Source organism: Salarias fasciatus, chromosome 1, assembly GCF_902148845.1.
Source record: "Salarias fasciatus chromosome 1, fSalaFa1.1, whole genome shotgun sequence".
Classification (NCBI taxonomy): domain Eukaryota; kingdom Metazoa; phylum Chordata; class Actinopteri; order Blenniiformes; family Blenniidae; genus Salarias; species Salarias fasciatus.
The window spans coordinates 29,480,197-29,501,495 of NC_043745.1; the positions used below are offsets into that span (position 1 = coordinate 29,480,197).

Here is a 21,299-nt window from a genome sequence, read left to right on the forward strand (position 1 = left end):
TGAACTGCTAGACCCTAAACGCTGATAAGAAATCAGTAAAGGGGGCAAAGTATATTAATCACACACACTTTAAAAAAAAAGCAAGAGCTGACTTTATCATTACTATTTCAGTTTATGTATTGAATCATGAATTCCGATTCAACCAAAGTTTTAATTTTGCATTTTTTCTTGTGAACTGTGAGCTTGGTTTGTTCACATCATGGATGCCAGGGATCTCCCTCTGTCTGCCCTCGCTCTTGGTGACAAAGAAACTAAATAAATATGAATAATTTCCCAGTTCTTTGGGCTTTGTCAGACAGGATAAAAGCATCTATTGGATCCTTTCGTTCCGTTTTAAAGTCCCTTAAGATGATGTTTCTCTCAGTGTAGTGACCATGCACCTGTTTTCACATCCCTGAAAGAAACTTAAGACAACAGCACCTTCCTGTGGTGAGAGTTGGCATCGCAGCCCTCATGACAGGCAAAAGACACTTTCTAAAGTCTGTCTCGTCCCAACACACATTTTATCAGTAAATCCACTGTTGGAGGCTTATCCTTGTCACAGTGGTGACAGACTTTGTTAATTAACCCACCTATGATTTATTGATAAAGTAACAACTCTCACTTCGTGAAACATTGGGACTGAACAGCAACCACTGAAAAATATACACTTTTTATTATCACCAAAAAAAAAAAAAAAAAAAATCACAGACAAGCAATGTGACTGACCTTTACCCTACAGCAGCTTGGTAAATTTTTTTCTTGTCACTGGACATTTACAGGTTTGCAATAATGTGTTTTTGCAGGCTAAAAGTGTAGAGTTATAACTTTGTCTCTGTGTCTCACTGATTTTGTTTTGGCCTCTGAAAGCAAGCTAAAAACAAACAAATTTCTGTTGTAATAAATACACAATACAGACAAAAAAAAACTGAAAATCCATTAACGTATAAAGAATAAAGATTGGATTTCATTGCAGAATAAATGAAATCCCAGTAAAGCTAAAATAAACTTGTTTGAAATGTGATGATTGCAGATCAAGTTAAGACGTTTGCAACCTTAAAAACCTCAGAAATGACCTTTTCTTTTAAATTTTTGTTTATGGATTCATGTTTTAACTTTAGTCCAAGGACCTTGAACCAATAAGCTCCATCTTTGAGCTTCAGTTCCAAACTCTCCACAAGCCAAAGGGACTTCACATGAAGTTCAACATGACTTTTTTTTTTTTTTTTTGAGGTGTGCCAGTCTCATCATCTGGCAGCTTTGAGACCCCTGATGACCTGTGACTGTCCTTTAAGGGGGTTCTAGACCTTACACTGGAGACCTCTGCTTCATAGTGAGCATCAGGAACACTCTCATTTTGGTGGCCACGCCTTGCATTCAGAGAGGAAATATGTCAGATAAAAGGTGTGATTCACCATAAAAGATGACTGCACGGTCCGTTGTTTGCTGGGATGCACGTATGGAGCATTTTTAGCGTGCCTGTCTTCTTGGCAGCTGGGAGTGAGGCCCCTGACAGGTCGCTGTCAATCTGCTCGGCCTCGGATTTGCTGCAACAGCAAGTTTACTGCAGACATGTCTATATGCAGACTGAGCCTAGAGGCTATAGGCTAATCACTGTGAATGAAACAGACAACAGCCGGGCTTAGCTTCCTGGAAACTCACGTTCAGCAAAAAAAAAAAAAAAATCTAGTCACTGAACATTGTTTAGCTACAGTAGAGAGTCCAGTTGAGGATGAACTTGTCAATACATAGCGATCTAGTGAATTATAGGATAAATTATCCGACTGGTTTGTAACATTGTGTTTAAAATTAGGTTTCACTTCTCACAAAATTACTTTCTGAAAAAAAAACGTACATCTATTCAGTGAATGATGGCAAAACAACGACTCCATCGAAGTGAAAATCAATATTAATATTACTATAGCAGGGATCTATATTCTATATGCTTTCAACATTGATCTGTGGACATGAAAACAGGCTTTTTATGTTATCACTAGTTTCAACACTTTCGTAAACATTGCAGTTTTGTAACACTGTTTGACATTTAAGAATCACAGGAAGGCAGAAAACACTGGAAAATTAGATCAAGGTGATAAAATACAGAAATTACAATAAAGTAATCAGAGAAACAACTATTACAGTACTACAGTTTTACAGCAGATCGTGATCACATGAATATACTTATTAAAATCCCTTCTTAATCTTTGGGATATTGAAGTTCAACATAAATGTAAAAGACGTTAAGTCTGACCTGAACAATAAAATATTATTTAATAAAATTTCACACTGAGTGACAGCACACTGAGCATGCATATGCAGTGATTTATAAAGATTGTGTCTCGTGCATCAAGGGCAGTGCAGTGAAAATCAATCTTGCAGAAAGAACATCCTCAATTCATCCAACAAAATATGTCACAGTCAAAAAAATGTGTGTTTAGGATTAATTGTGAGACCAAAGTTATGGTAACTTGTGAACTAAATGTGTGTAACTGTCTGTGTTTGCTGAATGTGATGTACTGGAAACATGTCTTTATTGCTGTGGTTGTATCAAAGCATTTGTGAAAATTTCAAATAGTAGACTCCTGTTATGTTGGGAAATTATTTAGGTGCAGTGAAATCACATGACTTTGTGCCCTGAAATAAAATTCAATTGATCTATAGCAGCTGTTGGAATAAATTTAAACTGTAAATAATCAATAACAATAGTGGTTTTCCCTCTGCACCAAATGATCTTTCGCATCACAATCAACTGGCAAAAGTCTTCCTGAATTCAAACGCCCTGAAACGCTGCTCTGACACTGACAGTGTGTGAAAACAGAACAGGACCATTCCCTGTCTGCACGCATCCAGATCTCCGGGTTTTACTTCGGCCATCTCTCTCATCCTCCGTGCTGCACATTCTTCAGGCCACAGAGCCAGTCTGCATCAATCATCACCACAACAGCTACAGCGAAGCCGGAAAAGCGCGCACAGATCTGAAAGATAAAAGCTCAAAGCGCGCGGACGGATTCAGAAAAAAACACTAATTCACCAAACATTTCCGTATATCATTTATGTCGCTGTTTTATTGTTTACCCACGTTCGTACTGACTGCATTTATCACAACTGTTGTGCGCGTGTCTTGCGCCATATCTTTAAATTCCACCTGACCCAGATTCTTATTGTGAAATGCGCGCGCGGCGCCTCCTGTGCGCTCGAGCTGCTTTGACGCCGCACGGAGGCAACCCATGAACGCAGACTCAACACGCATCCTCCTCACACCACTGACCTGGGCTTAGCTGTGTCCTGCATGTGTGTGCATGTGTGTGCGTGTGTGAGCGGGAGTGTGAGTGATCCCCAGAAACCAGCAGCGGGATGGAGGATCTCAAGGAGAATCTGGGAACTTTGGATTGACGCCCGGGGATAGCGCGCGGTCGGCCTGAACATCATCGGGCTTCTCGTGGATTTATTCATTTTGGATGTTGTCTGTTTTCCCCTTTTACCTTTTTCTTCTAGGCAGTGGGAATTTACATTTGGCTCACGGTCCCGCTTGTTTTTGGCGTGCAAAATGCCATTCGCCAAACGGATTGTGGAGCCGCAGCTTCTGTGCAGGCACCCGATCCCCAACGATGAAGGTCTGCTTTTCGAGGACCTGTGTGCCATCAGTAATGTGGTTCTTTCCCGGACCTTGCGACAGCTCTCCGACCTGGCCCGGCACGCCTGCTCCTTATTCCAGGAGCTGGAAAACGACATCATCACCACCAACCAGCGAGTCTGGGTCCTCCAGAACAAAATAGGCCAGATCCAGCAGACTGCCAGTGCCCTAGACCCCAAAAAGGAGGCAGTGCGTAAGTAGACCACCACAAGTGTGTACACCCACCCTTATAGATAGAAATTAGAAGAATAACAACATGATTGACACCCGAGTGAGATTTTATTCATTCACATCTTTATATGTGTGTCTTCGCGCTCCGGTGGGGCGCGCACCTCAAAATGATTTTTACCCAGCAGCACGCACGCCCGTCGTAGACGCGGCCGCGCTCTCATCCCCCCCAATTGAAATGTGTCACACGAGTGCGTTTGCACATTTGGCCATTCACTAACACCGAGATGCGTTTTCCAGACGCGCATAGCGCGTGCGGGACTGGGACTGCTCATTCCTTTGTAGGTCCGGAGTCGGACGAGAGTGCGTGTCTGTCGACGCGGAGAGGCAAGCATGTGTGAATTTGTGTGTGTGTGTCGTGTGTGTGTGTGTGTGTGTGTGTGTGTGTGTGTGTGTGTGTGTGTGTGTGTGTGTGTGTGTGTGTGTGTGTGTGTGTGTGTGTGTGTGTGTGTGTGGTGCGCGTGCGTGCGTGCACGGGCAGGCAGGCGCGGAGCGGAGGGGTGTGTGTTGCCGCTGCATTGGCTCAGCATCGCAGTCTCGTTACTGCGGGTAGCGACGCACACCTGAAGCATGTTGAGGAGGCGCTGCTCCACAGTCCGCCTCCGCCACACAGGGCGCCAAGGCATGAAGTTCAGGCTCCAATCCGTTATTAAAAAAAAAAAAAAAAAAAAAAAATGGGTGGCATGTTATGCCAGTGTTCCGTGTGTGCGTGTGTGCACGCGCCTGTTTGTGTGATGGGGCTTTCACAGGCGACTCCCCGTGCGCCAAACCCACCCTTTCCACATGCAGCGGCACCAACACAGCATCAATAATGAATCCAGATGTCCGTGTTGCAGGGTAAATATGAAGTGATCATGACTACATATGCAGCCGTCGCAAGCAGCGGCAGTGTGCGCGTCTGTGGACGGATCACATGAAAAAAAAAAATAAGCCTGATTGGCACCGATGAGAGACTCTGCAATTCATTGTAACAGAGCGTTCTGTACAGCAGCTACATATTATTTATGTTCTCTGCAGTCCCCTCAGCGTAAGTCTTCAGATTTTAGATGATCGGTTCTCTAATTTTAGTCCACATCTGAGAAATGGGATTCAACACTGCTGTGGGTTATTAAAATCTGGCACATTCAAAGAGTATTTCTGGGGGGGGGGGGGGGCCTTGAAGCTACACACTAGAAAACATTCATTTATTTAGATGCAAGCCCCCCCACCTCACACACACACACACACACACACACACACACACACACACACACACACACACATCAGAGCATATGTGTCAGTGAGGCGGCCATGTTTCTATTACATAAAACAGATCTACAGTATTGCTCTATTTACTCCAGTTTGCTTTAGATGTGGATGAACGGCTCTCTGAACACATGCACTAACATTGTGTGACAGAGCTTTGAATTTCTGCTCAACTCCTTTAACAATTCAACAGTGCAGAAGTCATCTGCACCCAAACACATGACAGCAGCCTCGCCTCGCGCCAATGCAAACTCCGGGAAACTGACAGCGCTACACCCAGAAGCCCGCCTGTCTCCTGCACTTGTTGAGCCCAGAAAAATACTTGCAATATTGATTTGTTAAGTGGATTATTGTGCTTCTGCATCACTTCGGTCTGTCAAGATATACAAAATAAGTATCGGCCGGAAATGTTGCGGCTTTCTTACTGTTTAGTGACATTTAGGTGAAAGGATGCCGTCATGCTTCTTTACTTCAAAAGTGTGGTCATTTCAAACCTTTATAAAAACCTTTTTATTCTTTGAAAATGTTAAAATTACCTTTCATGAACAGACCAAAGTCATCCTGACATCACTGGTACAAACACATGGTGAGACGTGCCTGAAGCTACTACTGACCACATTTTTGACAAAACGCAGATCCAGTGTTGACCTGTTGTCTTTTCTGTTGCTTCATTTATTTCTTTTTCCTTCGTGTTTGATCGTGTTGTTGTTTAGGACTTCCCATTGTAGCCAGACCTTGGCCAGGCTTGAATGATGCAATGCTTGGACAGAATGAGTCAACAAAGCGTCACACAACCTCTCATGTCCTCTGAAAACCGATCACTCCAACATAGGCTGTGAACGGTCACGTTAATGGTTCTGAGATTGATTTTCAGGCTTGCTATCGCTGTTTTGATCATGAATGTGTCGTTTCAAACTCAGTCAGGATGTCCAGCGTAGTCACTGTCTGGGATCTCAATTCATTTTGTCTTTATTCTGCTCATCAGTCATTCGACACATTCTGAAGGGAAATCCAGCTGCTGTCTTCGCTCTTTGATGGTTTGTGTCTGACATCAAATCAGCTGCAGAAACTGTTTTCGGGTTGGAAAAATGGATGGACGACCGCCAGAGTTTCTTCCATCTTTATTCACCTCTGTAACGGGTTATTCTCCTCACTGTTGCTCTCAAATGACAGAGATAAACCTGAGAATGTGAATAAGTGGCAGCAGGGTTTCCCCATCTGATTGTGGAGTGTATCAAGATTCAAGGCAGTCAACATTGCAGCGGGAACGTGGATTGATCCTGAGCAGACTCCTTCTCATGTCAGAGGAAAACGATAAACTGCGTGGGCTAACCATGCTACAGTAGCCTCTATTAGTCCTCTGTTAATAGCGGTGATTGAAAATCATAATCAAAATCACTTTCTTGAATGACGCATCTCACTCCAGTTTACCGCTTTCTCGCTTCTATAACGTGAGTGTGTTGGACCAAGAGAGCATGTGACCTACAGCTCAGTGCTGTTCCTGAACAGAGGATTGACTCTGCTGCTGCTCTGATAGCGGGCCGCTGGCACTCTCACCTCCTCTGTAGATATGGCGTGAGCGGCGGGCCGATGAAGCAGCGTGAGCATCGCAAAGCCGAATCAAATGAAACACACGACCGTCTTTGATGGTTGTTTTCTCTGCTGACTGAGCGTCTGGGTGTCAGAGGTCGGCGAGATTTGCTTGTTGTAGATTTCTGTCTGCGAGTGTCACGTCGGGCCATCCGTCAAAGGCCCAAAGATAGAGACTGTCTATTTATAGCCGGTGGCTGAAGATACAGAGCATTTGGCATTCGGCATTCAGTGAAAGTGGTTGACTTGTTGGATCGTTCAGTTTGTGCTTTCTGTGGTCCACAACTCACTTCAGGTCTGGGTTTTGGCTTTGGGGGCACTGGGGACCAAACTGAGGCCCAAGGATTTGCATGCTCTGAGGTTTTTACCAAAGAAAACCAGAACAGACACTTTCCCTACTCGCCACACCGGAAAAGCTGTTGCTTTCAGGTGGAAGGCTCCTGCTTCTGTCTGTTTTTGGTGTGTGGACCAACCTTTGGCTTCACTGGGTTGTTTTTGTAAGTCAGGAACCTGAAAGGAAGTCCACAGCCTTTCTAAAGTGAGGCACAATGTACAACCTGTTCTCGTGCAATGCAAGACAAAGTCAGGTGGAATTTAAATTCTTTATACGTCCATAGAATTAGAAGTTTATTTGCAAAAGGTGAGGCGTATCAAGCCGATATTTGATCATTGCTACTTGAAACATACAGCTGTACTTCAAACACTAATTCTACACAAAAAACAGAACATTGAATCGAAGGAACACAGAGTACCCTTCGTGAGTAAAATGTTTTATGGCTATTGCGACATTAAATCACCATCGTGTGTGTGTGTGTGTGTGTGTGTGTGTGTTATAAATTTGTGGTGTAATATGATCTCTCTCTGTCGCACCATCATGAACAGCACAGCTTAAAGTTACACATGGAGGAACTGCCCAAATAACCAGAGTTTCAATGCCTGTTTCCCACTCATCAAAGCTACATTAATTCACAGTGTTTGTATTAACAATGAATCAAACTTGCATAAAATCAAAGAGATTTGTCAGTCTCCTGAGCACATTTTAATCTGTTGTTATTTTTTTCTAATACTAATAATAATAATCAAATCGTCCTAGGAGAAGGTAAACTCTGAGTTGTCATAAAAGTGTCAGTAAGTATATTAAATAGAAGTTTGTCTTTATACACTCACACACGCACACACACGGTGGTGGGGATTTCATCGTGAACATATTAGTCTGTAGCAAATATGAAGTACTGCTCTGGCAACACTGGTTTCTTCCCGTTGTGCCATTAAAGCAAATTTGACTTTGAATTTGAATTTGAGGGAGTATGGCCTGTGGCAGCGGGGGACTGATCTATCTGGCTAGTCTGCATAGTAACAGGACAGAGAGGGAGGCCTGCTTTAACCTTTCAGCTGAGTCAATCCCTCTCTATCTCTCTCTCATACATTTTTACTCACTACTTTCAGCCGAACAACTCGCTCCACCGCAGGAGCGCCACAACACACTCTCAATGAAACGGCTTTTAAACGAGAGGACGGCGAACAGAGACGGCGGTGCAGTGTGTGACTGTCTGTGATCTGCAAATAAACACAAGAATCCAGATCGTAGAAAAGAAATGCTATTTTTTTTTTTTTTTTTACCAACTTCATACTGTGATACTGGCAAGCAGAGTTAATCTGTTCAGTGTGAGGTTGTGTTCGTGGCGCAGGGGTCCGGCTTTAACTCCACGAGGCAGGTTATGCGCTGTGTCCGAGCACATCTTGTCTGTCTCACACCCAACCACACACACACACACACACGCACACACACGGCCAACACTGAGTGCGTCAATTCCGATGTTTTCGGAACACAATATGCGCGATGATTAATGCGCTCTCATGTCTCTCAGCGCGGCTTCGCCACCGTCCCCGTCTCCATCTGTCTTTCTTTCCCGTCCTCCATCTTTGCCTATCTGTGTCCATTCTCCTCGCCTCTCTCCTCTCCATCTATACCTCTTCCCTCACTGCCCTACTTTCCCCATCATCAGCAGCGTGGAGAGACTTCTGCTTCTTGACAGCATATTTAATGTTTAATGCACTTTGATTTCCACCCAGACACTTACAAGCCTGGGAGAAGCGAGAGGAGAGCAGAAGAGAAGAGAGTTTGATAACAGAGTGAAATGGAGAAATAAAGATAAGGGAAGGCTGTGGTATTATGGGGCAGGTCTTTTGATGTGAACTGGCAAGGAAGAAAAGAAATCATGAAAAATGCTCGCTAACATCAATAAAAGCTGCAACTAAAAGTTGGACTCTAAATTAGCTCCCACATGTTCACTGCACATGTTGAAACAGCACAACCATCGACCGCTGCGCTGTGGGATCGTCACCAGACACGCCAGCTAACACGCACTGAACGTTTCTACATACAGTGTGGTGCAAAGGTTTTAGGTACGTCTAAAAGACTCCTGTCAGAAAATACTGTCCGGAAGGCAGATCTTCTCTCCAGCAAAGTACAATAACCCTGATCAAAGAGTCAATGTCATTTACAACTGTCTTAGTGTATAAACATAAAATGGGAATCCTAGAAGTAATGATATGACTCTCCATAACCCTCCTGGTCACTCGCATCCAGCTAATTAAAAAAATAAATAAATAAAAAAGAACAATACTCAAGCGTCTCATTTCTACATTAAAAACTAGACCAGACTACAAGTTTTAATGTAATGAGGCTGCAGCCTTTGTGATCTTCTCCATCTTCTTGGAATTAAGACATTTTAACAAACAGAAAATCATCGCTGGAGAAAGTAATCAGTGAACGACAATCAGCCGCATTTGGAGTCGGTCAGTAGTAATCTTATGTTTAATCACAGATCACAGGTTTCAAAATTTATATTAGAGGCCCACATATGAACACGCTGTATTATAACTGACTTATTGAAATTTTTAAATCTAAACGATATATACAATTTTGAAAATTTCCTCTCAACTGAACTCTTCTCAAAGTGTTTTTTTTTTCATTAATGCCATCATATTAAACCATCTTTGATAGACTGATGTATAAATGTGAATTTATTTTCCAATGCACAGCGTTTTATACGTTGCAAACAAAGGGAACAAATGCAGATTTAAAAGTTTTTTGAGCAGACACTTACATTTTGTGTCTTGTGGTAATGTATCATTACGCTGAAGGATCCACTGATGACCACATTTTAAAAAACCCAAAGTTATGACAATTAACAGGCCAAATACGCATTTAAGGGAGGCCGCTATGGGCAGTCAGGCTATCAGTGCTTCTAGAAGACAGGAATCTGCATGTGCACTAGAAAAAACCCCAAAACAAAACTGGGCGCTGCTCATTTACTGTAAATTAATTATTGCATTAACCGCACTTCAATGTAGAGCGTCCTGTCGTGTTCAGAAGAGACAAACATTTGATAATCAATGAAGATAATAGGTCAGCATGAAGAAGACCCTGTTTGATGAGAGGCTACTTTAAAAAATGTTTTGATTACATTTTGATGAAGAACATAAGATGATTCACAGCAGTAAACGGGGTGAAACAAGAACAATTAAAGCATATGGCCAACATATGTCCACTTAATTTGACACAGAAACATGTGAGCATGACATGTGGAAGATACCAGGAATGAATGTGACGACACTGTGTGTTGTCATTACTAAGCACCGAGCTGTAGGGCCACTTGACACACACACACACACACACACACACACACACACACACACACACACACACACACACACACACACGATGCATTTTATTCAGCTCCTCAGTCTCTTATGTCACGGAGAGTAAACTCATCACTGCACGTTTTCTGTTCTCATGGCCCAATTACCTCCATGCTAATTTTGGCAAAAGTGATCCCGCTGTCTCATATACAGTAACACTGACACGTACACGTGCACGCGTCTTCACAACAGCCCGCCTGTACTGAAACGCCAGCATGCTGCCGCACACATAAACACCAATCCACACACACACACACACACACACACACGGGCAGAACACGCACACACACAACCCGCTGAACTCTGCAAGCCTCATCTTTCACTTTCTCTCAAGTTATCATTTGGAATTCTGCTTTAAGTGCCTGTGTCTCTGTTGCTGTTGCTGCGTGCGATAAAACATGTATGCAGAACTCCTCGGTCTGTGCAGCACAACAGTCAGTCAGCAGCCCGGCTCTCCGGCTGGAGGCTGGCTCTCTGGAGACCGTTCCTCGTCCGCGCACGCCGATTTCTGCCTCTTCAAGTTATTGTTGTTCGAAGATAGGGGAGAATATTAACTTTTTAAGCTCCTGACGTCTGCAACAAGAAATCAGAACAACTTGAACTCTTGGGATAAGCAGACATTTAAAAATGCTTTCGAGATCCAGATTTATCTTTATCTGGCAGGTGAATAAAGCAGTGCAGAAGACGGGTGGGTGAGGGGTGATATCACCACCAACAGCAAACAATATGTGTTTTAGAAGTTTATTCATAACTTGTAAATATTTCTAGCAGAATAACATTGAATGAGATGATTACCGATTACATTTTACTGAAATAATAGGATGTTTCGATAAAGTAGCTTCATTCCGAGCCACGGAAAGAGCGATTCAGTGTTTTAACTTGCTTTTAAATTATTTGCATGTTTTTGACAACCTTTTGTCAGCATTGGTATATTTTTATAGCATAGGTTCTTTATAATAAATGTGTGAATCTTAAAAGATGATAATCGTACACAGAAAAAAGTAAAATGTTAAAGGTGCTGTAGGCAGGATTTTGCTAGTCAATGCTCATTTTTCTGTGTTTTCTTTGGATTAAATGTTAGAGAACCAATTGATAATCCTTTAGGGGTGTAGCATAATTGCAGTACCGTGAGGGCGCAGCGTTTCGATCTGTCTCTGTTCTGAGCTGAAAAGGAATCTCCACAGCTCCAGGTATCTTTGACCAATCAGAAGTGCCCTGAGGCTCTAACCATGATTGGTCGAGAGGCGTTCGTTGCACATTCTTGTGGGAGGGGCTTAACTTGCGTAAGGGCGTGATGTCAGAGAAAACAGGACAGGATTGGCTGTGCTGAGTTTCAAAACGCCATCTTACTTAGGTAACCCTAAGCAAGATGGCGGAGATGCCGAATCCTGCCTACTGCACCTTTAAGTCACATAAATAGTTTAAAAAATATTACTCATAACTTTTTCCCCTAAACTTCTCTGGAAAACGAGTGCTATTCAATTCAATCTGTGTTTTTCTACAAGATAATTAGGCTTTAACAAATTCTAACTATAAAACTCTCTTCAAAGAATAGAAATGCCTTGTCGCACACTGTTAGTTGAATTTAGTAGATATATATGAAGGCGTTTTGAGGAATGGAGTAGATTCCCACCACCTCCTCGGTGTAGCGGCCCACTGCGTCCGCTGCTGTTTCTTGGCTAAGCTAATCACCTCCTGGCCGCGGCTTTACATCCAACAGGCAGATACCGGAGTGCTATTGATTTCTTCTTATCTAATTCTTGAATAAGTACTTTGCCCAAAGTGTCAAGCGTCAGCTTTATCGTTGCTTCAGTGATATAGCTACGCTGATGGGCCGGGTTGAGCGCACGACTGACCACGGAGGCAGAGCTAACGCTCCTCCGCAAGATTTTTTTGTTTGTTTGTTAAAAATTGCTGAAGAATTTAAAGCTGGCGGTGAAAAATGTAGTCAGCTCTGCAATACAACAAAAAACACGCTCAGTCAGCACTGTCAACATAAAATGAATGTAAACATATGAAATTATTTTTTTTTGTAAGTCATATTCAGGACACGGTATTTATATTTTAGGATTGTGGCGCTCAATAGCACAGCAATCTCTACAAGATCTAGGAGAAATGAATTTTCTTCAATTTCCACATTTTTTTAGGTGAAAATTGTTACATATGAGTTTTGTGTTCAGTTTGATGCTCTTCAACTTAATTCATTATGTCTTTTTTTTTTCCAATGACTTTAAAGTTTTGAAAAATCCTCAGACAGCTCACCGAGCGTGGCATTCACTGCATAGTAACACATTCTCTCATTTGAGTGATTCATCCTAATTATCATGACACCATCACATCATCACAATAGTGAGAAATTACAACTGAATGGGACTCGCTGGGGACTCCTCGACACTACTGTGCGCCTGTGTGTGTGTGTTCTGCCCGTGCATGATGTGTGCACGTGTCTTGTGACCTGCTGAACTGAGCTGAGCTGCTGTCACTGCTGTCTGGAGGCCCCATCATCATCGCTACTCACACAAAATGTTTGACGGATGGCAAGGGACCAAAAAAATCACACAGTCAGCAATGACTCCCACTGTGTGTGTGTGTGTGTGTGTGTGTGTGTGTGTGTGTGTGTGTGTGTGTGTGTGTGTGTGTGTGTGTGTGTGTGTGTCTGAAAATCACTAGTTTTAGCCTTTGTAACTTGGTTATCTTCTAAATTCTTTATTTTTAGTCCACTGTGAATGCTGTTCGGAAGAGATTTGGACTAAAACAAAATGAATACTCGAACTCTGGAAAGTTGTAAAGTTATTAACATTTTCTGGCATTGTATACACAACCCCAACACTTGAAAAGTAGACTGTCAATTTATCGAAGTCGATTCAGTTTATGTTTGTAGAGCTGAAATGTTTACTTCATCAGTGAGTTTTTGCCTATTAGGAAAGGCTTGTTAAAACATTGAAAACCTGCTCCTCCTTGAAGCTTCTCAGATTTGGTAATTCTAACTTTTTGAGTAGACTTGAAATGTCCGAGCGCCTCATGTGTGATTTTGGAGAGTCAGACTGATACGTAGGGTTAAATTTTCATTGTTTTGTTGTGTTTCTTTTTCTCTCTGCCTCTCACTCCCTCAGTGATTTCCTCGCAGCATCACAAGAAAATCCCATGCCGAGGCTCTCGCAGACGGCTGTTGTTGTACTTCGTGGGGGTGCTGTTGGCAGAGAAGTCATGTTACAACATAGAGATAAAAGAGAAACTGAGGCGAGACTTGGAGAAGACTGGAATATGTGAAGAAGCTTGTTATCAATAAGAGAAGGCTGAAAAGAAAAACACAATGAACTAAAGCTGATTGCTATTAGGCAAGTTATTTTTAACCACTGCTTGTGCCTCCTTGTGCCATGATTTCCTTTTTCTTTTCTTTCTGTGCCAGGTTAGACATGTTTTCCTGACCTTGTTAGGTGGGGTGTTAGGACTACCCTGCAGTCGTCAGTTATCCAGGGCTAGCATCAGCAGATGACAAAAATAGAATGGGAAGTCAATTATATCAATAATGCTGTAACGGTGTGCTTGAGCTGGGTTTAGAATATGGACACCAGAGATTATGAGTATCAGCTGGGGATTTAGGGTCAAAGAACACAAGGCTGGGGTGATTTTCCACATAAGAGCTCGTCGGTGAACTTGGTAAACTGTCGGCGCAAGATGGAAACAGATGGAGCCAGAAAAAAAGCTTAGGAGAGGTTGTCTGCTGCTTGTTTTAAGGACTGAGCTGCTCTTAAGGAGTTCCTCAGAAACAGATTGTCTTTGTAAGAACCTTAGCACGCCTTAAAGACCAGTCAGCCTAATTGGACTACGAGCGACTCCTTCCTTGAAGAAACCGGCGCGCTCGCCGTCCTGTGCAGGCATGTATGTGAAACGGAGAGCGAGCGGCAATTTTACGCAACATGCAAACAGACATTAAACATTCAACATTTCGAACATGTTTCTTTGCAAAACTTGCGGCACGTCTGCGCTCGTGGTGGAAACTTGCTGCTGTATGAATCCCACAGTCGACGCGGTGCATTAAGGTGAGGTAAATTAATCCAATTTCACAGCGAGTTGGTGAGAGGTGAGGACAGCCGAGGCAAGGCTGCACTAATTAGCCATATATCTGTCACTATTGATTGTATCAGAGAGCTTACCAAAGCCCACCTTTTTTTTTCCCCCCTCTCTCTGCAGCCCCAACAAACTCAAGCACTTGTACATATCTACATAAGTACACATGCACTTCATGCGGCTGCAACCTATTCTCACTGTTTCTTTGTTTTGCGCCACCATGATATGAGGAATCCCAATTTATCGCACCACTACATAAAGCGGACGGTGTGCAGCGACACTGTGAGCACAACGGTGCGAGTGTGCAAGGTTTGCATGCATGTTGTATGTAGTGTGTCCTGCTAAATGAGTGTGCTAATGCACCGCTGGATGACAGGCCTGAGATGCGTTAGCAAAGCGCTGCAGGCAACCACAGCTGTTACAACAGAGCGGAGAGAAGGGAAGAAAAATAATTATTGTACAAAGTATTCTACAGCAACACAGCTCCAAACATATTCTAGCACCTTTAAAGTGTTTATCAAAACTGTTAGCACGCATTAGCAGCATTGCAAATTAGCAGAAAATGCACAAGTGAGTTTTAATTTGCAACGTTTTGATGCAATTTAAAGAATAGACTAGAATCATGCAATATACAAGATTAAAAATAACATAGCAGTTTCTACTAGAGTTTAAAAAAAAAAATCAGATATATGCAGTATTAAATATAACAAAAAAAGAAAAAATGAGAAGAATGAAGACTAGATGAGAGAAAGGAGTTGTTTGTTCAGCGCAATACAGTAATAATACTCCAGATACAATACATGAAAAATAATTACAGTATCCTGACAGATTCTGTTCCCATTCTATGATCTAGTAATTATCACCACACAGTCGAATAATTACAGTAGCAAGAAATTACAATTAACCAATTGTGTGGCTTACTGGGGACTCCGTGGCACTACTGTGTGTGTGTGTGTGTGTGTGTGTGTGTGTGTGTGTGTGTGTGTGTGTGTGTGTGTGTGTGTGTGTGTGTGTGTGTGAGAGCCTAACCCAGCAGATTACTCCACTGAGGCCAAGTCCCTACAGATGAAATGTGATAGCAGATTAATAGCCTAACATATTGAAGGAACAATCATTATTTCTTCTTTTATCAGTGTTTCATCACTTAGTATCCAACAGATGGAAATTTGTTCACTAGTCACAGCTTTTCTGTGACAACTTCAGCTTGATGGGATTTTTTTTTTACCTTTTAAAGTGGGGGTATTACGTGTTTTTTAGCCCTTTAGTATCAATCTACAGCACACTCAAGCAAAAGCTTTGCCCAGAGTTGGATGGTGAACGCTGCATGTGTCAAAAACACCTTAAATCAAATTTACCTCTGCATCAGGCTGCCTCAAACGACTGGAAATAAGTCCCTGTCTTTTTAAGAATCTCCTCAGCTTAGCGACACGCCCCCCTCAAAGCATCCGTCTCGGCTATTTGCGGTGTATTTCCCCCGCAGCGTGAGCTGTGCAGGAGGAGCTGTGCAGACTACGTCAGAGCTGAGGTGGAGCTGTGCATTATGGGCGGAGCTGTGCAGCACCGAGCGTTTCAGCGCTCAACATGGCTGCCAGGGGGAGATTCAGGGATTGCTCAAATATGCGTGAATGGTTCAGGAAACAACTCCATGCGTCTTTTTAATGGGGAAATGACACTATAGCATTACACAAAGCTCGAAAAAGTGGATTTTGCATGATACCCCTCCTTTAAACTCGTGATCAAGCCTCTCATCTTCCCCAAAATTCAACTGATGACATATTGAAAAAAAATCAAGTGGTAATAAATACAAAATGATCACTCTCAAAGGAGTACCAAGCAGTTTTTGCTCTCGCGCTCCCCCTACTGGTCTCCTGTGAAAGCTCACTGTTGTAAACGTTCTCTGCACCCCCCCCCCCCCCACCCCCGCGAGCAGAGAGCGTCCCACTCCCGTTTCCTTTTTTTCCGCTCGTCAGACAAAGGTTTTTTCTGCCTTTTTGTTTCTGCCATCCGTGAGCACCTAAGGGTGTCGTTGCTAACGCTAGCGAGGGTTTCACGTTTGTTTTACGCGCTTTTATACTTGTACTCCCGGATGAGGGCTGTAAAGCAGGTTTGTTCTCGCGAGATGTAGTCGGGTCGGATCCTCGGAAAGGTGCAAGTACTGCTTTCAGGACACAGACGCCGTGGGGAGTGGAGGGAACGGCGAATCACCGTGATAAGTCTTTGTTTACCCCCACAGGGATTCTGAATAACATTTGAGGTAAAAAAGTTGCACAGTTCTGCTTTAAAGTTGTAAGATCCTGAGAAGGCTGTCATCTGCCTTCCATTTGGGATGATGTTCCTTTTTGATTGTCACAGTTTTCAGTTCAAACATAAAGTTGCGTTTTGAGTTTGTCTAAATCAGTATGAAATAGATTAATATGTCAGAGGCCAAATTCACACAAATAAACCCAGTAATGGATTTTACTGCATGGTTTTTTTTCTGTATAAAAAAACAGAAAACTGCATGCATACTTGAAAAAAAAGTCAAAGAAGCATTAAGTGCTTCAAAATATTCACTAGCATTGACAAGACTGACAAAAAAAAAAACTTGTTGATTTTAAGGTTGAAAACAGAAGGACGTGTTGAGCCTTTTCCATCAAATCTCCATCTCTAATAAAATACTGAGCTGCAGTAGGACATAACTGACAAATTTAGTGTGAGTGGACATCCAAAACAGGCATTTAATCCATGCGTGTTAAAGTGAAGCAGAGCCATATGGTTTGCAGTGGATCAGAAGCAGTGATCCTGAGGATGAAACCGCCCCAGCTGAACCTTTGTGCAGCGCATTTACACCATCTGATGTTTATCGCTGCAGCGCGGCCACAGCCCTGATAGCACTGATCTCACACAATCACATCACTCATTATCACATATGATAAACAGCTTATGCATGTTGATGTAGCTCTGGCATTTCGGTTTGCCTGTACTGTGCAACACTACGGATCCATGGAGGAAGATTTGAGAAAATTTCACAAAAAGTAGGTGCAATGTCTCGGCGGGGGGATATCCTGTTCATTTTATTTGCCGTTTTCACGGTGTAGTCCTCATTAGTCTCCCATAATACAAAGTGAGATTACGAGAACAGGCCTGATCATTTCTTCTCTAAATACAGATGTATGAAAGATTTAACACAAATAGGCTTCAACGTCTACATGCATATACAAACACACGTTCATATCGCACACAGATGCACAAATCCATGGCCAACAGCTGGAAGTCCCACAGAAACGGATCCTCCTCTCATCCTCAGGATAAAAGGGGGATAATACATTATACATATTCCCCACTTTTAACTGCTCATTACAGTACAGTCAGCCTATGTCTTTAAACAGGTCGCTCCTAATGAGATGACGCTTGCTACACAACCCCAGTGTTATCACTCATGCGCACGGCTTGTCCCATCATGCAACAGTTCCCGGTGAAGTTCACTCACAATGGCCGAAAGGTTTTTTTTTTGTTTTGTTTCATTTTTCCTCTGTTACTTCAGATTAATATTTATAACTGCAGCTGAACAGTTTGCTCATTATTTATACCACATTACAGTCCAGTCTATAGGCCGTCAGGATCGCCTTCGCATTTCATGATGAGGTGAGTCCAGGTAAAAGAAATTAACTGGCTGATTTATTACTACCAGGCTTTATCCATTACAGAAGCAAATAAAGAGGAGTTGATGAATTTAAGAAGGATTATTAATTTTCTAGATGATGTAAAAAAGGGGCCCCTGTTCAGTATGAGGAATTTATTATTTAGTCCCCCTGAAACTTACTCATGTTTTAGTTTCAAAAGTTCTGACTGAATTTTATGTGCGTGTTTCTGAAAAGTGAGTCGAGTCGATGTGCACCATCTGCACATTAAGACCTGAAGGGACCAACAGAAGTCGAATCAAGCGCACCAAAAAGTAACTCAGAATATCCCCTTTAGTGTATATATGTGCCATCAAAGAGGATGTCCTCACAAAACCTTCTCACTGCAACGGGTGATGTCTTGATTAATGTCTTCATCCTTTTTCTTAGCCAGAGGTAGAAAAACGCTTAAAACTTGTGGTCAAGTATAAACTACATGTTTCTCACCTCAAGCATTCAACTGGTTCACTTGTATAAATCACCTTTAATTCAAAGTAAAGAATGAAGCAAATCAAAATTATCTTAATTTATCTACAACATAAACGTAGGCAGAAATGCAAAAAATGCAAATACACTGTACTTTCCATTTGCATGCATTTTGCTGGTAATCAATCAAGAATAAGACCGTGATTGACAACACATGTAAACAGGAGTATTTAAATGAGGGTGTGGCATGAGTTTCTGTTTGTTTGGAGGAACTGGATGAATGGACAAGACACAATATGCACATAATGAAACAACACATGACACCATGGAGGAGGCGCCACAAATCACTGGCAGAGCCCAAATAAACAATCAAGGAGTACAAGTTCAAATGGTTTGGTTTCAAAAGCCAGGCTTCAAACAAACCAAGTATAGGTCTTCAAACGTGGGGAATGAGGGAAGTGAGCTTATATACACTGTGGAGGGGGAGACACACAGGTGAATCACATTAAGGAGTCAGGTAATCACACACTGAGGCCAGGCAGACAGGAAGAAAAGTGGACTGAAGCAGAGACGAGACGGGAGATTTAAAATAAAACAGGAAGTGCAAAAGCTGAAAGAGGCAAGAGAGATAAGAACCACAAACTTCACCAGGAACAGAACGGAGTCCTGACAGCTGGATCTGCCGGTGGGTTTAAGACATGAAGTGTTTCGGAGTCTAATATCAAATAAATCTGAATATGACAACGAAAATCAAATGATGCAATATGAAAAATGACCTGTAACAAAGTCAAGACAGTGAGAAAAATAAGAAGAGATCTTTCATCAAAGATTGAAAGACTCAAAGAGAACAACTTACAAAGTATCTGATGATAAGGTCCACTAATAAAAATTGTGGGGAGCCCTCAGAGGAAAACACAGTAACAGCGGCTTCTCGACAAGACGTTGACTGCATTTGAACATCTTTTCAAACATATTAGCTGCAAACACAACATAAAGCATAATTTAATTTGTAAATAAATCTATCAGTATAAAGTACTCTCAGTACTTTGCATGGTTTGGTACACTTGCCTCATAGTCCATATTCATGAACACAAACGTGTGTGATCCTCTGTGCTGCCCTTTTTTTTGTCCGTTTTTTTGTTTTGCAGTACCCCGACAGAATAAATATCTCCTACAACTGAACTGCCACAGATGAAACAGTCTGAAGAACAGCAACCTTCACTGGATCTCACAGAGTACCAGGAAAGACCAAGGATTTGAATATTTGTAAAACCGAACACACAAAAAGTCTAAATTGTTCCAGCAAAAAGGGTAAATTTTTGTAGTAGAATACACACTTCTCATCAGTACAGTGGTATTAAGTGTTTATCCACTCAAAGCACTCGGTGAAAGTTTGGAAGTGAACGTGGTTTTTGATTTAATGCTTATGAATGCAAAGCAATGTTTTACATGTTAAGTGTTTTGCGCTTGCATCCAACCCAGCCTCCTCTCAGCATCTGCAGCTCATTTCATTTCATTCATTCAAAAACAACCCCCCAAAAAAAAAAACCTTGTCCCTGAATGCTGCCTCATGATGCAGCTGGGGAAACAGCTAAGCTGTACATAAATACATTTTCAAAGAGACAGGGCCACTTTGAAGTTCACGACTATCTGTTCTTAAAGCTGATGTGTAAGCATGGCCGAGGTTTCCAAGCCTTTAAACAGATTTAGACATTAAATACCTCGCTTAACTCCGCAGTAAACAGATAGATTGGATACGACTGACACTGATCTTGTTATGTAGTGTCCTTTAGTTGAAGAAGCAGGATGAGAACAGGATTGAGTTCAGAACCTTTTAACGTTGCATGACAGGTTGCCGTCGAGGGTCATAAAATCACCTGACTATGGTGATTTTATGAACTGCAACGTCACAAGTTCAGTAACTATAACGAAGAAATCAATGATTACCTGATGCATGGAAATATTATCTGAAAATGTAAAAAAACACATGCAGGTCTGCATTTTATGAAGTACTAGTGGTAGATAACATATTTTTAATCAATCCTCGCTAATTATTCGATAAGTAATGCTTGCACAGAAAAAAGGAAAACGTCACTTTTGCACCATATGTTAACAGCAAGTCATCAATCAAAACTGAAGCATCAAAACCCTCTTAACGATGTGGAAAACTATCAATTCACATTCAAAGCTGTATGTGTATGCTTCTCGCTGTAACTCTTTGTAGCTGTACACATTGGCTGCTCAGACTTACTTGAGCAAGTTTGTGCTCAATGGGGAGAATTTTTACAGGTGGTCAATGACTGTAATGCAACACAACAATCTCACCATTTAAAAACTACGGCTAGTGTTGATACAAGTTAAAATACAAACTCGTTGCCATTGACTTCTCTATTATTGAAAACGACAACACAAAGTTTAAAGGATGATCAAATCATATGGTTTGAACTTAAGTCAGGAAAGACTTTGGCCCGTTGATACTCATCATGTTACCTACTGTATGAAGACATCTTGCCTCATTGATAGTATTTAGGGTGAGGGTTTAATAATACACATTTTTAGTTTGTTTTAAATACTTTAACAGTAATGAGGAAATCCCATCCAATTAAACACCGAATTCCATCTATATGCTTTAACTGCAACATAGAATAAGGCCTAATCCCATTTCTCTTTCTAGCCCTACCCCTTAGCCTGACCCCTATGAAACGGAGTGCTAAGGGGTAGGGCAGAAAGTAAACCCCTCCGAATTGGGACACCTCTCCGAC

At 42.0% G+C, this 21,299-nt stretch overlaps 1 protein-coding gene across 3 annotated transcripts in view; it reads left to right on the top strand.

The window, feature by feature from the left end:
• The first annotated feature begins 3,225 nt into the window (after positions 1-3,225).
• nhsb (Nance-Horan syndrome b (congenital cataracts and dental anomalies)) overlaps positions 3,226-21,299 on the top strand; it is a 49,413-nt gene continuing 31,339 nt past the window's right edge. For all 3 annotated transcript variants that reach the window (XM_030099354.1, XM_030099369.1, XM_030099362.1), the window contains exon 1: positions 3,226-3,806. In XM_030099354.1, coding sequence (XP_029955214.1) covers positions 3,527-3,806 — 280 coding nt within the window. In that variant the 5' untranslated portion in view covers positions 3,226-3,526. The remainder of the gene's footprint in view (positions 3,807-21,299) is intronic.